Source organism: Acyrthosiphon pisum, chromosome A1 (assembly GCF_005508785.2).
Source record: "Acyrthosiphon pisum isolate AL4f chromosome A1, pea_aphid_22Mar2018_4r6ur, whole genome shotgun sequence".
Lineage (NCBI taxonomy): Eukaryota > Metazoa > Arthropoda > Insecta > Hemiptera > Aphididae > Acyrthosiphon > Acyrthosiphon pisum.
In genome coordinates, this window is record NC_042494.1 from 151,710,889 (window position 1) to 151,730,116 (window position 19,228).

Consider the following 19,228-nt stretch of genomic DNA (forward strand, 5'->3'; position numbering starts at 1 on the left):
GCAAAAGTTTTTTTAGTCAAACATAAGACCCACGTTATATATACAGGGTGTGTGCAGGCCATTGTTCGCAGATGTTGAAACGTTTGATTTCCCGTGGGAGTGTTGTATGTATTGAAGACCAAGCTACCTATTGGGAGATTAATGAACACCGTACTTAAATATGAGGAGAAATCTACCTATTGTTGTCTATACCAATGTCCAGCATGCCCATGAATGTGTGCAAATATGATCCCAGAATATCTTGACAAATGAAATTGCAGTCCTATAAACTAAGAGAAACTCTATGCCTACCGTTAAGACGTATATTGTAATGGGTAGTATAATGAAACTCAATAATATTATACGACAAAATTATCTGTACACATAATAACAATGTGAAAAATGTAGAACCCCGTAGAGTTATTACTATTTTTATGAGTAGTAGTAGTAGTATAGAAATATATAGCATGAACAAAATCAAAAATATATTTTTGAAATAATATAACAAGTTACATTATTTTATATTCTTTTACGATCGTGTCGTATTATTATTATTACGGTATTCAAAAATAAACATACCTATTACAGTATTACCTCAGGGGCGGACTGGCTCTTTCAGAGCGGCCCGGGAATTTTTTTTTAAAGTGGTTTAAAAACAATTGTCTAATATAGGTCTAACCTAATACACTATTACAGCATGTATGTTTAAAATACCTACCGGCTATCACATACTTTCTCAGTTGAATATTAAAAACATAAATAATAACAGATATAATATATAAGTATATAACACTTTTTTAATTTTTAATTAAATACTTATTATTTAACTTATTTAAAAATTCGCAAACACTTAACACTTAGCACTAAAAAGCTACATATAGATATTATAATTGTTTTTACTTTTTATAGTGTTCAATTAAATAATATTGAAATTAATGTACTATAGATATATAAACTTTAAAGTTTTTCTATTTTTTTACCTCAATATAAAAAAGCAGGTAAGTGGATGTCGCTCTGCTGTACAGTAGATTACAAGTGGGTCATTGTATAATGGTTGTATTAGACTTGAATTCAATGATATAATATCATTGTATAAGAAAAACGATTCTGAGCGGAGACGGTTTGTCAGTCTGGATATTTTATATTTTGTTATTATTTATTTTATCATATAAGTTGAATTAATATTAAAATATTATAATTTTTTATTCGTTTCTATGGTGATAAACAAAGCGTTAGAAATTAAAATCCCATTTTTAGCATTTTTTCGTAATTTTTCGGTGGTTTTTCTTGTGGCATTAAATAACTATTGAGAAAATTGAAAAATGACCTCTCTAAAGTACCATCTTGATCCAATTTGCTAAAATATAAGGTACTATATGTTGAAATTGAAGCACTCCTTCTGGAAGAAATTTTGTATACGGGATATAAAAAGAAAAAGAAATAAATAAATAAATAAACACCATTGTAAAAACAATAGCTGCCTCGCTCCGCTCAGAATCTAATATAGTTCAATAGTAATTTATTGTGTAAATTAAATTATAATTTATATTATATAGTTATAATTAATATAAATAAATTATAATTGAATAACATTATAAAAACAAAAGTTAGAATTAAATTATTAGGTAATAGGTAATCTAAAAATGTTTGCGTTCGGGTGCAAAGCCCTGGTTTTTATCAACATTTTTATTCAAATACTGTAGAAAAATATAAAATATGTAGTCTTACGAAAACGTAACAATATATGAATTAAGAAAATTTAGATTTCAAAACATTATTCAGGAAAATGTATTCGTGGAGATAACATGGTGTGATACAAATAGCTAATGCCTATTATATTTTAAGCCATTTAACCAATTTTAATGATAATAGTATACAGATTATAATCTATAGGACTTATATATTATATAAAATTTGATTTGACTTACCTTTAAAAATGCTAAATTAGGATCATAAACATTCAACGTGCTTCTTTACAGTAGGTAGCCAATACAAAATACAAATTAACTAATATTACAATATCACAGACGAAAACAGTAGGTAGGTATCCCTACCTAGGTATATTATAATTTATAATATACCTACATATTGTCAGTTTATTATTAAATAATTATTTTATTAATAAATAATAATAAATATAATTAGTAATAAATAATAATATAAAAAAAATAAATATTCAAATTAAAATTTGAAGTACTTATAATGAAAATTTTGTTTTTGCACGTTTTTGCACATTTTAACAATTTAATCGCACATTATTTCGATTTTAGCTGCACAAAAATCCGGTCTTTAATTATAAATAATATAACAATTATATTATATCGAATTATATGGTATACCTATAAACAACAAGTGGTACAAACTAACAAACACCCACACGGCTGACGGCTGCCGGCTGCATTATTGCAGGCTATCATTTATATTTATATAAAATACTGTTTTTAAAACAATAAAATATAATTATGGTATGATAATGACGTATAATTGACGTTATATTTTACAGATTTTAAATAAACCAAAAACTAAAAACTGTTATTATAACATAAAAATTGTAATAAGTTACTAATATACAACCTAACTGGCAGGCCCTAGTCAGCCCGTTAATTCAATTTTATTTGACTAGCCCATCGAGCAATTTCCTGATCTCCCGGTCTGCCATTCTGTCCCTGTATTACCTACCAACCTAATATAATATAATAATATGTCTATAAATGTCAAGCTTCTATTCTAAGAAGTATAACAATAAATCTTCAACCAATCAGATTACAATACAGTTTTTTAGTTTTGTCAGGCTTTTGGTACGAATCGCTAAGATTTTTTTCGTTTTTTTGGTTAAGGCTTTTTTCAAACGTGAAGTTTTGTGAGAATCTATACAAATTACCAACATTTTTACTCTTTATTTATGACCGAATTCAAACCATATTAATAGTTCGAGGACAAAAGGAAAATAAACAAATCCTAGATAGAGTGAAAAATGTCACGAATAAAATATGTTCTGAATCCAAAATCATGATCATAAATCTGGACCGGTAAATCCTTAAAAATCAGGCTACTAATTTATAGATTCATCTACAGTAGCACAACTGCACAAATTGTCTAGAAATAACATTAGCTATATATAATATAATCTCGTAGTTATATGAATATGAACAAAATCTTGTCGGATTTATATAACGAACAGAAATATTTTTAATTTAAATCTTTTAAATATTACCTATGTACTTAATACTAATATTATTATTTTTTCATTTGGATAACCTTCAGTATTGTGGTCATTGGAAATTGCTTTTTACTAAATACCATAAATTAAATGATAATTATTAATTTACATTAGCTGATAAACTAAACTAATTCGAATTCCGATTCGTAATGAAATGAGAATATGCGTACATTTATTCATTATTGACTATTGTTGGAAGTTCCAGCCCAAGGGTTTCAAAAATGTCAACATATAGATATGTATTTTGTTTTTGTTTCTTTTTAAGTGTCACATTTAGCAAGTATGTGTTTGACGGAAAAAAGGGGTATCTATTTTACTTTATTTTATGCTCCAGGTTCTTTAGAATCGTAGAGTTCTGTGGACTGTGGTATTTTATCTTTTTTGTCACGCCTGTACCAAAAGTTTGGTTTTCGATAGTGGTCAAGGCCGTATCCAGATCTAGTTGTCATTGGCGCAAATTGAGGGGGGCTTGGGGGGCTTAGCCCCTCTAAACTTAGCTGTAGCCCCCTAAAAACATAGGATATCCTTTATAATTGATTAATATTATATTTTATAAAATAAAAAATATAAATGATTTTAAAATGCTATATTGCAGTGGTCTGCATGCCTTTAATATATTCAGCCCCCTCTAGTCAAAAGTTTAAATTGCGCCTATGCTAGTTGTTGCATAGATCCCTGCATTACCTTTGCCGTGATCGATGAAAACAGAGGTGTGACAAAAAATAGTATGTGTGGCTCGTGCGGGAAGTACACACACGTCGCCCGAGACTGAAATAGCTCACTTACCGCCCTTGCCACACAATAATATACCATTGTGAAGCATATAATTTAATTTTCAATACTTTTATAGTCTTGTTTCGGAGAGTTTTTTTTTAATGTTGGTAATTAAATCTACAAGTAGGTACCTACTTTTGTAGAGAATGGTACTAAAATCTGAGTGACTTTCAACTATGTATATTAAATATTTTGTCAAATTCTTTTTCAAGGTAAGGAAATTGATTTTGAAAAAATTTTCATCAGTGAATATTTGTTCTGTTGGTTCTAAATAAGTAGGTAGGTAGGTATCTTTGTTTTCCAAATATATATTTAATGATGTTATTATTATATTTGATTTTGATAATATTATGGTCATTTATATTATGTTTTAGGATAAGCCTCAGCAATTGGGCCATTTTCATTTTGCATATATATTTTTTTATAAATAGGACAATAATACATACAAAGGTACCTACAAGTATTTAGTATACAACAGTCAACAATGCATCGATATGCTATATATACATACATTTTTGATGTTATCGCTATGAATTTTATTATTTATCCACACTAATTTCTATGATGAGTTTTAATGTTTGCTTGTTGATCGTCTCGTCTTTCTTTATAGTGATTGATGAGAAATCATGGTTGTTATTTTGATCTCTGTAAGCTTTTCGGTAGGTACCTAATTCAATATTTCAACGTGGAGCAGTTTTGCAGTTTTGGTTTCTCCTTTTCTCCACTCACATACCAAACCATTTTTATGTAGGTACCGACTTATGCCCTTCATCAATAGCGTTCATAACGTGTTCGTATAGGTACCTACACAGCGTTTCAAGTTAATTTACCTTTCGTCATTATTTACATATATATATTCTCATTTTAGAACGAATCGGAATTCGACAAGTTAGTTTAGTTTATCAGCTATTGTAAATTAATAATTATCATTTAATTTATGGTATTTAGTAAATATAAATTCCCAATGGCCACGATTCTGAGGGTTATTATACCCATATTAAAATATTGTAATATATTATAGATAGTAGATACCTAAATAATATATTTAAAAAAATCAATGTTATGTTCAGAAAATGATTGCACAACTTTAGTATTTTACATCTTTAATATTGCACAACTTTGGTATTTTATTAACTTGGGAATTTAAATAATTAAAATAATTTGCTTATAACTATATTTCCGAATTTCCACATTTTACTTTTTGAAACTTGTTTAACTATACTTATAGGTAGTTAGGTCTAGGTAGATACTGTTATGATACAGTTTTTTAATCTAATAATATAGTAATAATGACTACACCAAATATCGACAAATTATTTTAAAATGTACGTACACTTGACAGTTATTTAATTAGTTTCAATTATATAGAGAAAAAATAATCAATCACACATTTTATACATTTATATTGGGTAGTACTTATATTTCAATAGTAATAATTAAATATAGATGAATTAACAAAATAGTAGGTAGGTACCTATATATAAAATGATTTAATTTTAATTTAACTATACCTAAATGTATATCTATAGTAAATGGAAGTACGAGGTACCTAGTACTACCTACCAAACAGGACACCAGGTAGTTTCACATTAGTTGGTCAATTGTAAATTCCACTGTATATTTCACTACCTAGTGATTATTTTTACCTGAAAAAACATGTAAATTCCATTGGTGCTAATTTTTATCTGTAAAAATAAACGATAAATCAACGTCTCGACCAATATTATTTCTTAACTACCTATCTTAGTCTTACTAGATAGTAGATAGGTACATTTGATTTTAGGTAAAGACACATTTTCTTTCCCAATTTAAGGCCAAAATACAACGCGTTTAATGTCACATTCATTTGTACGGTTTCAATGTTTGATTTGTTTTATTATTATTGTGCACCTATAAGTTATAACACCGTATATTATGATAGAAATACATATTATTTTGTAATGTAGACGTTCTGTTCTAATAAATAGTGTAAACTTAGGCACCCGGTGCCAATGTAATCTTGTACACAAAAATACCACATTTTTCAAGTTCCAACTTTACCTAATCATAGGTCAATAATAATTGACTAATTATAGTTTTAGTTTATTTATATTTTATTTTATTAATATTGTACGATATAATATAATTGTGCATATAATATATATTATATTATAAACACAAATATAGGTACCTACTACCTATAAATGTATAATATAAATATTTCAGATTCTGTTTTTTTAAACAATAATTGTTGAGTCAATATTAACTTAGTAGGTACCAGTGTTGTATAGGTAGGTAAATGCGTTTCCATTAATAAATCATTTTCAGAATAAAATTTGTTAACAATTCATTTTCAGCGCCCCAAACCCACAAACGTATACAGTAAACCGATATATTTTTGTCAATATTTAGTTATTCCCAATAATATGACGTTTGTATTTTGCTTATGGCTAATAGCAAATAGGTAGATACACATGACAGTGGGAAGCGTGGTTTAAGGGGTCGTGACTCGTGACGATCCCTCACCATCATTCATTAAACCACATTTTTCAGCCGCGTTGTCAAATTAAAAAAATAATAAATTCTATACTCCACAGTGGAAAAATATGTTCTATTTCAAGCTCAATGTAGTGAATTATTTCGTTGTGCCCCCGCCGCCACCAATATTTAATGAATAGGTACCATTTAGCGTGTTTATTGTTTTGAAACAATAATTCTAAATTATAGCTCCCAAGCGATTTATTTTCAAAATGTGTTTTTGCATGCTTAATTTTATGGTACTTTCAAAAAAAAAAAAATGATCAAAGTTCACTTGGAAGTTGATATGATCAAAAAACTTCAAAATGCACAATTTTTCCAAAAAAAACGGGTACCACCCGACTGAGCGTTGTATAGTATTATTACCTATTGGCAGGGGTTAAAGTGGGAAAAAATTCCAAAGGGGACTAATGTCTTCATATAGTTTTAAGTGTTCCATATATGTGTATAATTGTATGTATAATGTCTAATGTATAAAATCCTAATTTGTTAAAGGGGACGCTTTTTAACCACCGTCAGAGGTAGGGGGATTGAGTCCTCCTGCCTCCCACCCACTTTAACCCTTGCCTATTGGAAATTATGTGTCAAATTCTTTCTTACCAGAAATTAGCAGCTTCTATTCCGTCCTTGGTCGCTAACGACATGACGTCGTCCATAGTACAAGAAGTTAGGCAGCTTAGGCAATTTATTCGGCGAGTCGTATAATTACGCGAATTGTATATTTATTAGACACCATTTTGCCTGATTTTGCTTGGACCGCCCTACCACTGCTCTTAGTTTGTTTATTATTTTTGACATTAGGTATATAATATTATTTAATGTAATTAAGTACTTAATAATAAAGTAATTATATCAATAGTTAATTTTGAAAATGATTTGAGTAGGTTCCTGTAACAAGATTTAAAATATTATTGTTTTTTTTTTGCATGAACATATCATTTATATTTATTAAAAAAATATAAAAATTATATAATTTAAGGCTGGGCATTAACTAGTTAAAAAGTTAAAGTTTATTTTATTTTAACTTAGCTAGTTACTTTTGGTTTTTCATTAACTTAACTGTTAACTTAAATTTCTTTTTTAATTATCGTGAAATTAACGAATTAATTTTTCATTTTAAGAAGTAAGTTAAGTTAATTTATTTTGTTTTTAATTTTATTATATTTCGCTATTTCAGTCTATTTTGTTTTCATGTCGAAAAATATTTACCGTAAATTGTTTAAAGTTAAAAACGTTGATATCCAATCTAACTTATATGGAAATACTGTACAAAGTTACTTTGTCAAAGTATAAACACTTTAGTCTATAATTTTGTTTTGGGTTGGAAAAAAATTAAGTACGCTAGCCTAGTATAAACAAATTAACTTTTTTTTAACTTTATAAAATGTTAACAAGAAGTGTGTATGAACTTTTAACTTAACTGAGTTAACCTTTAGTTAAATGAACTTTTAACTATTTGTTATTGATGCATATTAACAGAGTTAAAAAAAATCATTATGAACATGCCCAGCCTTGTATATTATATACTTTTATTGTGTATTAGGCATAATCTATGAATCATACAATGACACCTACAAACTACATCAGTTTATGTATATTATGATCAATGATTTTATATTATATCTGACTTAAAAATATATAATGCAGTATTTTGTAGAAAAAAAATGAATAAAACATATTACATAATATAAATAAAATGTAAAACTCCCAAGCTAAAATAAAGAAATTAAGAAATAAAAATAATAGGAATTGCTTTACGGTATAGTAGGTTTTGAATATACCTCAGAACTCTGAATATCTGATATTTAACAAATAGAAGAAGAAAAAAATGCAAAGCAAATTATGACCATCTATTTGTAACACTATTTTTGGAACATTTCACATAAGAAGAATTTGATCTCCTCATTTTAGCCTAGTTTTTCAGTTTTCTTTTCTTTCATTTTTAATAGTTGAACAAGTTTCTATTAAATATATATTATTTTACATTCCAAATTGCACTATCTTCTATTAAAGTAATATATTACATTTTATTAAAAATGGTTTTATTTTTTAAATTCCAAATTAAATTAATCATAACATAATATGATTTAAATATCAACATGAATATTTTTTTTAATATCACATAGTTATTATCATTTAAGTTCTACACACAAAAACAAATAATAATAATAAAGAAATAGGAGGGAAATGTAAATTTTTTTACATGGATACGACAATGACCACTTACTAAAATTAACAACAATATTTTACATTTTAATGTGTACAGAAATACAGCATAGAAGAGAAATTCAAAGAAAATACACATATTAAAAATGAACATTCAAGAAATGATCAAATCTATTTACATGATATTACATCAGAATTGTACTAAAAATATTTATATAATGTTATGTATAAAAATAAAATATTTACAATTAGTGTTCAGTAATCGGTCCTAATAATAAGAATTAATAACATATTTTGGTACAAGACAAATTATAAAACTAATTAAAATGGTCAAAAAACATTTTAACAGTAACCATTATAATGATGTATTTTTTTTAAATTCAAGGCAATAAGTATAGTTAAATACTTGAATACTTATATTATTAAAAACAAAACATGGCTAGGAATTATTTCGAGGTCTACGTTCATAGTCTCTCCTATATTCTGATACGGGGGGATGCCAATCAGTAGAAACACTATATTGAGGTAAGCCCATGTATGATGCAGAACCTGAGCGGCCATACAATTCGGGAGCATAGAAACTGGCAGCAGCAGCTTGTCCATATGCAGCATAGGCTTGTTGTTGATATCTGCAAAAAATAAAATTGAATTGATGATAACTTATGGCATATTATCATAATACTATGCATAATATAGGTTATACAAACCTAATTTTATCATACATTCGCATATCAGAGTCGATCTCTCTTTCTCTTTCCCTGAAGGCCGGACGACTTCGATAATTATTGTCATACCTTTCACGCCTGGTGTTAGAGTCACGACTAGATGAAAACCTAACAGTATAGTATATAATCACATGTAAAAAAAAACATTGGAAAAAGATAACTATTAATTAATTAAAATCAAGTAACCTTCTATTATCACTTCTAGTATCACTTCTAGTATCGCTTCGATTATCACTCCGAGTATCATTTCGATTATCACTCCTAGAATAGGGTGCACTCCTATTTCTATGATGATTATAATTTGTATCATACCGATTACTGCTTTGATCATATGACCTTGTAGCATTGGAGGAATTACTAGAACTCGGAGGTGTAGTTAGAACAGAAGTTGGAGTGGTTAATAAAACACCTGAACTACTGTTTGAATTTATCTTTTTTTTGTTTGATTTTTCTATATCATCACCATCACGTTTTCGTTTTAATGAATCTTCAGATTCCATCTGCTAAATTTAAATGTAAATATTAGTTTTTAACAATAATCGTCAATTTATTCAAAAGTGTTAATTATTATTATTAATATAAGTTAATAATCATTCAATTTATAGTAAAAACTTACAGATTTTTGGAGTTTTTTATCTTCTTTAGATTTATCTCTAATTTTATCTTTGTTTTTATTTCTATCTTTTACTTTGTTATCTTTTTCAAGTTTTTCAGTTGTATGTAATCCTCGTCGATAAATTTTTAGCAATTTTTTAGAATCAAATTCGGTAAACTTTGAGACGAAAAACCATAAATTGCTGTTAAAATGTAATGATTAGCATTTAGTATTAATCTAAACAATTATTAATTGATAGAAAAAATATACTGAACCTTCTCCATTCTCTTATTTTATCCGGGTCCTTAAATTCTTCTAAGCATTTACCAATGTGTGATCCAATTTCTATTAAACACTCTTGCATATGATTTACATAGCGTAATTCATTTTTCTTTTCTTCTGGATCATCTAAAGCTTTCAACACTTTCTTCACTGGTCTCATTTTTTCTTTACACTGTTAAAAATAGGTACATAATAGTTAACTTATTATTGATTAAAATTATTTTTGTTATTCTATGCAATATTATTAATATTCACAACACATATTTTGAAGCAAATAGTTGATTTTGGAATGGAAAAATAAGATAGTTCTTGATTTTAAGAACTTTTCTTTCCAGTATAAATGTATTAGAGTATTGACTTCATTTAGCAATTTTCACCTACAAGTGTATTTGTGTTCTTATTTTTCAAAAAATAGTTATTACTTTTTAAGAAATGTCTACCTTAGTATCTACCAGCCATGTATATTTTAAATATGCTTATTTCTAAGACTTAGAAATAGAAACATGTGTTTATATTATTGGATTTTAGATATTTTATCACTAAAAGTAGTTTAAAAATTATAAATTTAAAAAAAAAAACATTTACCATTATACAACAAATATATATATATATAAAAAAAATGAAATCTTCTGGAGATAGATTTAACAATAATAATAACTCAAAATAAATGTAAAAGGATGGCATTAAAATATTTATTTTCTCAATTAGTCCAATGAGCAACATAGATAAAACGCATTCATGAAAAATTGTTTTTTTTTTTTTTACAATTTTGGCGAAATCAGAGTAAAATCACATATTACAACAATTATACAGGATATTTTTGAGGGTCTGACATATTGGTTCAATATTTTATTATTATTTGACTCAATTGGCTGCAGAAGTTAGGCGCACTGCCAGCAGTCAACAAGAATCCACATAATGTGACAAATTCCTGTCATGATTTTTTCTAAATATATTTGGGATTAGAGAGTAGATAAATTGATGTCATATCCGCAAAAATATAATTTTTTTTATAATTTTTGTGATAAGTGTTTTTACTCTAAGATAACTCATGAATATAAAAATAAAATATATTGCGTGAAGGCATTTTAACTATGTTGAGCGTGGGTAGAGAGAAAACAAAGTGTGCTAACATCTTCTAAATACATATTACTTATGATGTTAGTATATAAAATATAAATGAATGAAGAAAATAATAAATTCACCTCTAAAAATTTTTCTTTCGGCAACTCAACAATATCATCCACATTTACGGCCTTAGGTTCACTATTAGCAGTGAAATGCATTGGACCCATTTTAGCAACAACTTTACGTTTTTTTTCTTTTTTTGGTGAACTAGTCAATCCAGATTTTGCATTGATTAAATCTCTTTTGGCTTTTAATTTTTCTTCATGATTAGTAGCATTATCAATTTTCTTTTTGTTTCCATTTTCGTTATCAGTACTATCATCATCAATTATTTCCCTTGATTTTCCTTCTTTTACCTTTCGTGCCTTCTTGGGTTTTGGGTCACCTTTAACTAATACTTGATTTTTTTTCAACATCTTCAGTAGATATTCAGAACGAGCTAATAAATGTTTAGCTTGCGGTTTTTTATCTTCATTGGATAATATTTTGTCACTGAGGCCTAATGCAGTATCAATTTTAATTGCTTCCCATGAACCTAAGCCATAAAGATAAATTCCTATTAATAGTTTAGAATCATCAGTTATATCCCAATCAAAATCAAAATTAGCTGATTTGACACGTTTTAAATCTAAAGTGAACTTAGATCTTTCTTCTTCATCTGATGGTATTATATCATCCAAAACATCTAATTCTTCACTACAAGCTAATACACTTTTAGCATTCACTGCCACACCACCAAGTTTTATTGAAGGTCCCCTATTTCTTTTTTTAACACCATCTTCATTAGTAGCATCAGATTCTTTTTCAGTGTGCTCGCTATTACATGCTTCATTACAACGGTCATATAACATTTGAACTAATTTTTTTAATTCTGATTTAGGCTTCTCTTGAAGATCTGCATCACCAGCTACAGCATCAATACGTTTCATAGGATTAGGAAAACGTTTACAACTTTTAATAAACTTTCGAATCTGAAAAAATGTAATTGAATAAAATATAACTAATTATTTTTGAAAAATTCATATTAATAATAATATAATACAATATATTTTTATATACTTCTGCATCGGTGAAACCTTTAACTATTTCTTTGGTTCCGACACGTGGTCTTCCACGTTTTCTTGGTTGATCTTCATCACTGCCATCATAGCTAGAATCATCAGATTCATCTTTCTTAGATTTTTCACTTTTCCCTTCTCCTTGATTCACTTTTTGTAATGTTTTTCTACTTCTAGGAGGTAAATAAAGATCTTCCATTTCTTTTGCCTTTTCTTCATCCTCAACTTTTTTTCTTAATGTTTCAGGTATTATTTCTTCCTAAAATAAACAACAAAAATTAACTTTTGGACTCTATTAATTACTATCTATTATTTGTATACCCATTCTTTATTTTCTTGTTCATTTTGAGCACTAGGTGACTTATCAGCAATATCTTTCTCTTCATCAAAAGTAAAACTAGCCACTTTAAAGGCAGATAAAAGTTCATCGCCTACAGTTGTCGGAGCTTCATCTCGTGTTTCAGCTCTTCTCAAAATGTCATCAATATCACACTAAAAAAAATTATAGAAATATTTACTAAAACAAATTTATAATTATTTCAAATTTGTATTAATATCATACTATAGGTTCTTCATCAGCTCCAGGATCATCTTTAAATAATTCTTCTGCACCAAATTTTAATATAGCTGTAAGCTCATCTTTATTAAAAGGAATTGATGCATTTTTTGCTTTTTTGTCTAAAACAGTACGACCCGTAGTATCCATTCGTTGAATTACCAAATGATCCAGAACCATTTTCTGCTTCGCTCTTTCTACAATGTCTTCTTCAACTGACCCTTTTGTAACCAGTCGATAAATATTAACTTGATTCTTCTGTCCAATCCTGTGAGCACGTGCCTGGGCTTGTAAATCATTTTGAGGATTCCAGTCCGAATCAAATATAATAACTGTATCTGCTGTGGCTAAATTAATACCAAGTCCACCAGCTCGAGTTGATAATAGAAAACAAAAATCTTGAGACCCTTCAGCATTAAAATGTTCTAAAGCTTGTCTTCTTATATCACCTTTAATGCTTCCATCAAGTCTTTGAAATGGTAAATGTCGATAGCTAAGATATTCAGCAAGAATATCTAACATACGAACCATCTGAGAGAAAATCAATACTCGGTGGCCAGTTTCTCTCAGACGTACTAATAACTTATCAAGTAGCATAAGTTTTCCAGATCCTCGTAATAAACCCTAAAAAGAAATGCAAATATTAGGATAGTTTTTAATTTGAATAAGTAAATTATAATCACCTGCAGATTGTCATCAGCTGTGTTTTCATTCTCTTGGGGTTTAGTCAACAGAGCATGATTACAGCACTTTTTTAATTCTATCATAATATTTAAAAATGTTGTCGATGATCCCTTAGATCCTTTTCTTAAAGCATTATAATTTTTGGTTAAAATCCATTTGTAATATTTTCTTTGAACAGGAGTCATTTCCACTCTTAAAATTTGTTCAACCTATTAAGCAAAGAATGATAAATTACATAAAACTCTACCAAGTATAATTACTTAGTGTAAAAATCACAATTGACATTATCACATTATGACATTTTAGTATAAATATTCAATAATTATCATCAATAGAAAAATAATAAACTCTTGTAATCGTACTTTGGCTGGTAATGACTTTTCTACATCTTTTTTAACACGGCGTAAAATATATGGTTCAAGTTGTCTATGAAGTTTTGTATAACCTTTACTAGCCGCATTGTCATGCATATGCTCAAACTCTTCCCAGTTATCAAATCTATTCAACAACAAAATAATGCATAAAATATTTTTTAAATAAAAATTTAAGTAAACTACTTACTTTCCAGGCATAATGAAATGCAACAATGCCCACAGTTCTTTTAAACTGTTTTGTAAAGGGGTTCCGGTTATAAGTAACCTCTGATTAGTATCAAAACCTTGAAGAGCTTTATACAAAAGGGAATCATCGTTTTTTAAACGATGTGCTTCATCAACCATTAAAACAGCCCAACTAAGACTGTTTAATAGCAAACTATCTTTAAGAACAATTTCATAGGTAGTAAGAATAGCATTAAATTTTAATCTTTTAGAACTCTCAAAACACCACTCCGTTTCACGTATCTGTAAAATATAATTAAGTTATTCATGAAGTATGTAAGATAAATAAGCACAAATATATGGGAAGTGGATACAAACTTAAATATTTGGATTTAAATTTTTTTTTTTTTTTTAATATTGTTCATATAACATACTTAATATAAGAAATATATTTATGAATTACTCACTATGTTACGAGATTCAACATCTCCAATGTACGTTACAATGTTTATATCAGGAGCCCATAAACTGAATTCGCGCTGCCACGAAGGCATAGTTGATAAAGGAACAACAACTAGGAATGGACCATGCATTTGGTAATTGTGAAATAAATAATACAGAAAACAAATAGTTTGAATAGTTTTTCCGAGACCCATTTCATCAGCAAGAATTACAGAATTGTCTTTACACCATGAATGAATAAGCCAATTCACACCATGTAATTGATAATCTCGAAGTATCAATTTCTAAACAATAATTAATTTAAAAACGGTTATACAAAACTATTGATTTTGAAATTGTTAAATCAATAAACAAACCTCATCATAACCACCAAAATATTCAGGTTCTTCAGCAAGTTGAACAAATTTTGGACGATATTTTAAAGCTTTACACGCTTTTGATGGTGTTCTTTTTGAACCCTCACGATCTCTGAATTCTTTAATTTTTTGAGGCCACTTACGTTCAATTAATGATGCTACTTCCCATGTCGCATCACTATAAGGCAAAGATTGCCATTTAACATAATACTCTTTTTGGGCTGGATTTTTAGATTCTCCTATAAATTTATGTATATTAATATAATTCTCTTAATAAATATAAGAAATTAAACTATAAAACTATTACTATATAGTATACTCAGAAAATACTAACTTACACTCTTAAATTAATATTGCGAGTTTATTAACGAAATGTATGTGAATACAATTTGTTTAATTTCAATAATTTCAAATTTGCCAAAAAAGTTTCATAATATATCAATACTCAATAGATATTTTTAATAGCTCTCTAATTTCACATAAATCATTATATCTGTAACATACTATATAGTAATAAAATTAATACCTATTATTCTTTCAACAATATTGTAGCTCTTTAATAAATCTTGTTGAAGTTCAAGTTGACATTCATAATATTCAGAATCTTCAGCTGTCATTTGATTACGCCATGCACTAATAGAATCTTCACGTTTCACAAAGTTATCAATTTTCTTAAGCCCTTTAACTTTTTGGGCCAAAAGTGAATTCATAGACTCCCAAGTATTATGAATATGTGACCAGCCCTTCCATTTTATCAGAAACTGAGTCTCTTTTTCATTGGGATCACACTCAATATTAGGATCTCCTTTCTCTTCAACTGCATAAATAGTTGTTACATCTCCTGTAACACCTTTTTTGCCTTGTCTTTGAGCCAAAACTTTTTCAATTGTTTCAGAAGTATCAGGTGGTTCTTCTTTTTCTTCAATCTCCTCTCTTTCCAAATAATCATCACTATCACTTTTTTCACTTTCTTCTTTATAGCTAACTGCAAAGGGTCTTCGACGTGCATTTCTTTAAAAAATGATAAAAAAAAATATGTTTTAATTTAAAAAAACAGTAATAACTTAATATCTATTACGTACCTAGATTTACTAGCATCTTCATCATCACTGTTAGCACTAAAACTATTATTTTTTCTTTTATAACGTGGATTTTGTTTGATTGTAGGACGTCTTGTAGGTTGTTTTTGACGCCGTAATGCAGCTAATGATTTACTACGAGGTATTTCTTCTTTATCAGTTTCAGAATCATAATCTGAGGTATCACTTTTCCACTTTCTAATTGTATAAAAATTTTACTTAGAAATGTTAAACGTAAATAAAGTTTAATTCAAAAATTATTATTATCAGATATCATACGTATTTTTTGTGACTCGAGAACTGTAATCACTCGATTCATCGCTCTCACTGAGTTTTGAAGATGGTTTAGTCACACGTTTAGGTCGCTCTGAAGGACTATATTCATCAGTTGATTGTTCAGAACTGTTAGCTTCTTGAGACACTTTTACACTGTGATCAGATTGACTAAAAAATATTGCATAACAAATAGGTATACAATTAATTTTTAAAAAAAAAGTTGATTTATTTTTATGATTTAAAATAAAATATTATCATTGTTTATTTATGATAAGCTACTGTAGTAATATTTGGTTTCTGGGATCACCAGCAATAAGGTAGGTTATATAATATGTTACTATCAAACTGTATTATTACCCAAATACCAGTGGAATCATAGACCTATAAACTAATGACAGCGCTTAGAGAGAGAGGTCAGGGGTACAATATAGAGTAAAAGAGAAAGAGACATGGGGAAAATACAATGTTAGTTTCATAGGCCTATGATTACTACTTTATGTTCTTTCTCTCTTTTCTCTCTTCATTTTTTCTTTTATATCATACCCATGCATTGATGGCAGGGTGGAGTGGAATGCGCTGTCCATTAGTTTATAGGTCTATGAGTGGCATTCTTGAATTATCCAGAAAGTATAGAAATAAAATAGGAAATCTAATACATATTTTATTTACTACCCAGTGGCCAGTTTGTTTGGTTAATTGAAGGCTCCCTGCCGGCCCCCTCATTTAAGATAATAAACATTATATTATTTACGTTACATATACATTATCTATGGTAAAAAATAAAATTTTGTTGATGTCCCCCAACATGATAAAATAGCTACCAAACATTATGAGTTATAACTGAATTCATACTGTGTAATATCAAAATAACAAAAATAAAAATAATTTTAAAATTTATCTACCCATAATGATACTAGCCTCAATATACTTAATGATTAATACTTAGTTACAATTGAATAAGTATAGATTTGACCTAATTGTTGGAAAAATTTGGTTATAACAGGTAAAAGAAAAATGATATTGAGAGCAAGTGTTGTAAAAAATACTGTTAAAAAGTATTAGTACATAATCTTAAAAAAATATATTTAAAATATCTTCGACAATAATTAATGTTTGGTCAAGTATTTAATTATAACTCAAATACTTAAAAAATGCAAATTATAAATACTTTTTTTTTAAGTTCATATAATATTATTATCCTTATTTTTGAGACGGTAAAGCTGAGCTTAAGTGTTTTTGACAACATAATTTAAATTATTCACTAAATAGATACTAGTCAGTAGTAAAAAATAATTATTAATTGTAATTTGTAATAGTAGTGTTGCCAGGATTTTTCATTGGTCGGGTGACCGATAATGTGCTTACATGAGTTAGTCTAACTAGTGTCTCCCATAAATTTAGCAAAAACTAATGTTAAGACTTTATTTTAGGTTTTGGTTCTTGTGCAGGTTAAGCATTTAGTATGTGACCTACCGGACCGCGTGACCTAACTATATTGGGTATTAATATTGTATGTGACCTACAGGACCAATAATTAATTTAAAAACAGACAAATCATAAATCATAAAATTATGTTAATAAGTATTTAATTAATTAATAAAAAAATATTATATTTAATGTCAAAATCAGTCAAATAAAATCAGTTTAAAAAAATGTACATAAAATTATTCAAAAAATGTTATAAACAAATGGTATTTTATTTTTAAATACTTTTTGTATATTACTTAAAAAATTTAAAAAATACCTGTTAATAGATTGGTACCTGCCTATACGTAGGTACGTTGCCCATACATAATATAGATAATCGTCGTGGTAGAACACATACTAAACGAATACCCTTGTGCGGCTTTACAAATTTGTATTTGCAGTAACTTTCAGACCATAGAAATAATAATTAATTTTTCTTAAAATTTTAAGAGGGGGGATAAGGCCTTCCCTTGGTTACGCCACTGATTTGTAGAATTATAATCATTAGACATAGGCTGTAAGTTGTAGAATCTTGAAACTTGTTATGTCTTAGGTACTTGTTATTATTTATTATTTATTATTTGTTGACTAATAACTTACCTATAGCCTAAAGGCTATAACCTATAATATTAAAAGCTATGTTGAAATTAAAATACTCATCAAGAAGAACTAGAACATTTATTAAATTATAACGCATCAATTGTAATCCCAAAAAAGCCATAACTGATTTGTATTATTAGCCTCTAATTTACTATATCTAATCTACCTATTCATTATTTATTATTTAAAAATGTATGATTTTGGTTTTTGTGGAAATCGTTGTTGAGCTATATAAAATGAATACTATATAATTAGTTCCAAATATCAAAAATGAAAAATTAGAAAAAATGTATTTAATGGAAAGAATAAAATAGTATTTAAAATGTACTAGGAATACTTATTGATAAACAGTATTTAAAATACCAATACTCAATTACTTAACACCACTGAATGAGAGCATTCTAAATTAGCATTGCATTACATTTTTCATATAAAACATGCAAGCTATAACCATGTAGTTATAGTCAGAAAATTCTCTTTGTTCAGGAATTAATATTTTTTTTAACATTAATTTTGTTCTCTGTTGTAACTCATTACCACAACAAAAGCAATGTTTAAAAGAATGCCACACCTGCATGTGTTGTCTTCGTCTTACAAACGCGTAACATGCCAAATTTACGATCAGAAATTCAAGTTGTATGCCATTAACTTAAAAATTAGAGTGAATCGAGCATAGACCTTATACTAGTATAAGTAAGGCTCTACATAAAATGGGTATGCTATGCCACCATTTTGCGACTCATTTATCAATGATAAAATGATAAA

The 19,228-nt window shown here is 27.9% G+C and overlaps 1 protein-coding gene across 5 annotated transcripts in view; it reads right to left on the bottom strand.

Moving 5' to 3' along the window:
* Positions 1-8,495: 8,495 nt before the first annotated feature.
* Positions 8,496-19,228, bottom strand: part of LOC100162061 (chromodomain-helicase-DNA-binding protein 1) — a 17,721-nt gene continuing 6,988 nt past the window's right edge. Inside the window, exons 3-19 of one of the 5 annotated variants that reach the window (XM_029488588.1) lie at positions 16,400-16,564; positions 16,124-16,318; positions 15,568-16,052; positions 15,042-15,280; positions 14,691-14,969; positions 14,246-14,526; positions 14,047-14,182; positions 13,684-13,893; positions 13,007-13,624; positions 12,766-12,936; positions 12,446-12,703; positions 11,464-12,357; positions 10,252-10,430; positions 9,998-10,178; positions 9,568-9,884; positions 9,379-9,477; positions 8,496-9,285 (exon numbers count right to left, since the gene is read on the bottom strand). In XM_029488588.1, the coding sequence (XP_029344448.1) occupies positions 9,096-9,285; positions 9,379-9,477; positions 9,568-9,884; positions 9,998-10,178; positions 10,252-10,430; positions 11,464-12,357; positions 12,446-12,703; positions 12,766-12,936; positions 13,007-13,624; positions 13,684-13,893; positions 14,047-14,182; positions 14,246-14,526; positions 14,691-14,969; positions 15,042-15,280; positions 15,568-16,052; positions 16,124-16,318; positions 16,400-16,564 (4,897 nt within the window). In that variant the 3' untranslated portion in view covers positions 8,496-9,095. Of the gene's footprint in view, positions 9,286-9,363; positions 9,490-9,567; positions 9,885-9,997; positions 10,179-10,251; positions 10,431-11,463; positions 12,358-12,445; positions 12,704-12,765; positions 12,937-13,006; positions 13,625-13,683; positions 13,894-14,046; positions 14,183-14,245; positions 14,527-14,690; positions 14,970-15,041; positions 15,281-15,567; positions 16,053-16,123; positions 16,319-16,399; positions 16,565-19,228 lie in introns of all 5 variants that reach the window. The other 4 variants (XM_008189382.3, XM_008189383.3, XM_008189381.3 and 1 more) reach the window with 4 other exon arrangements.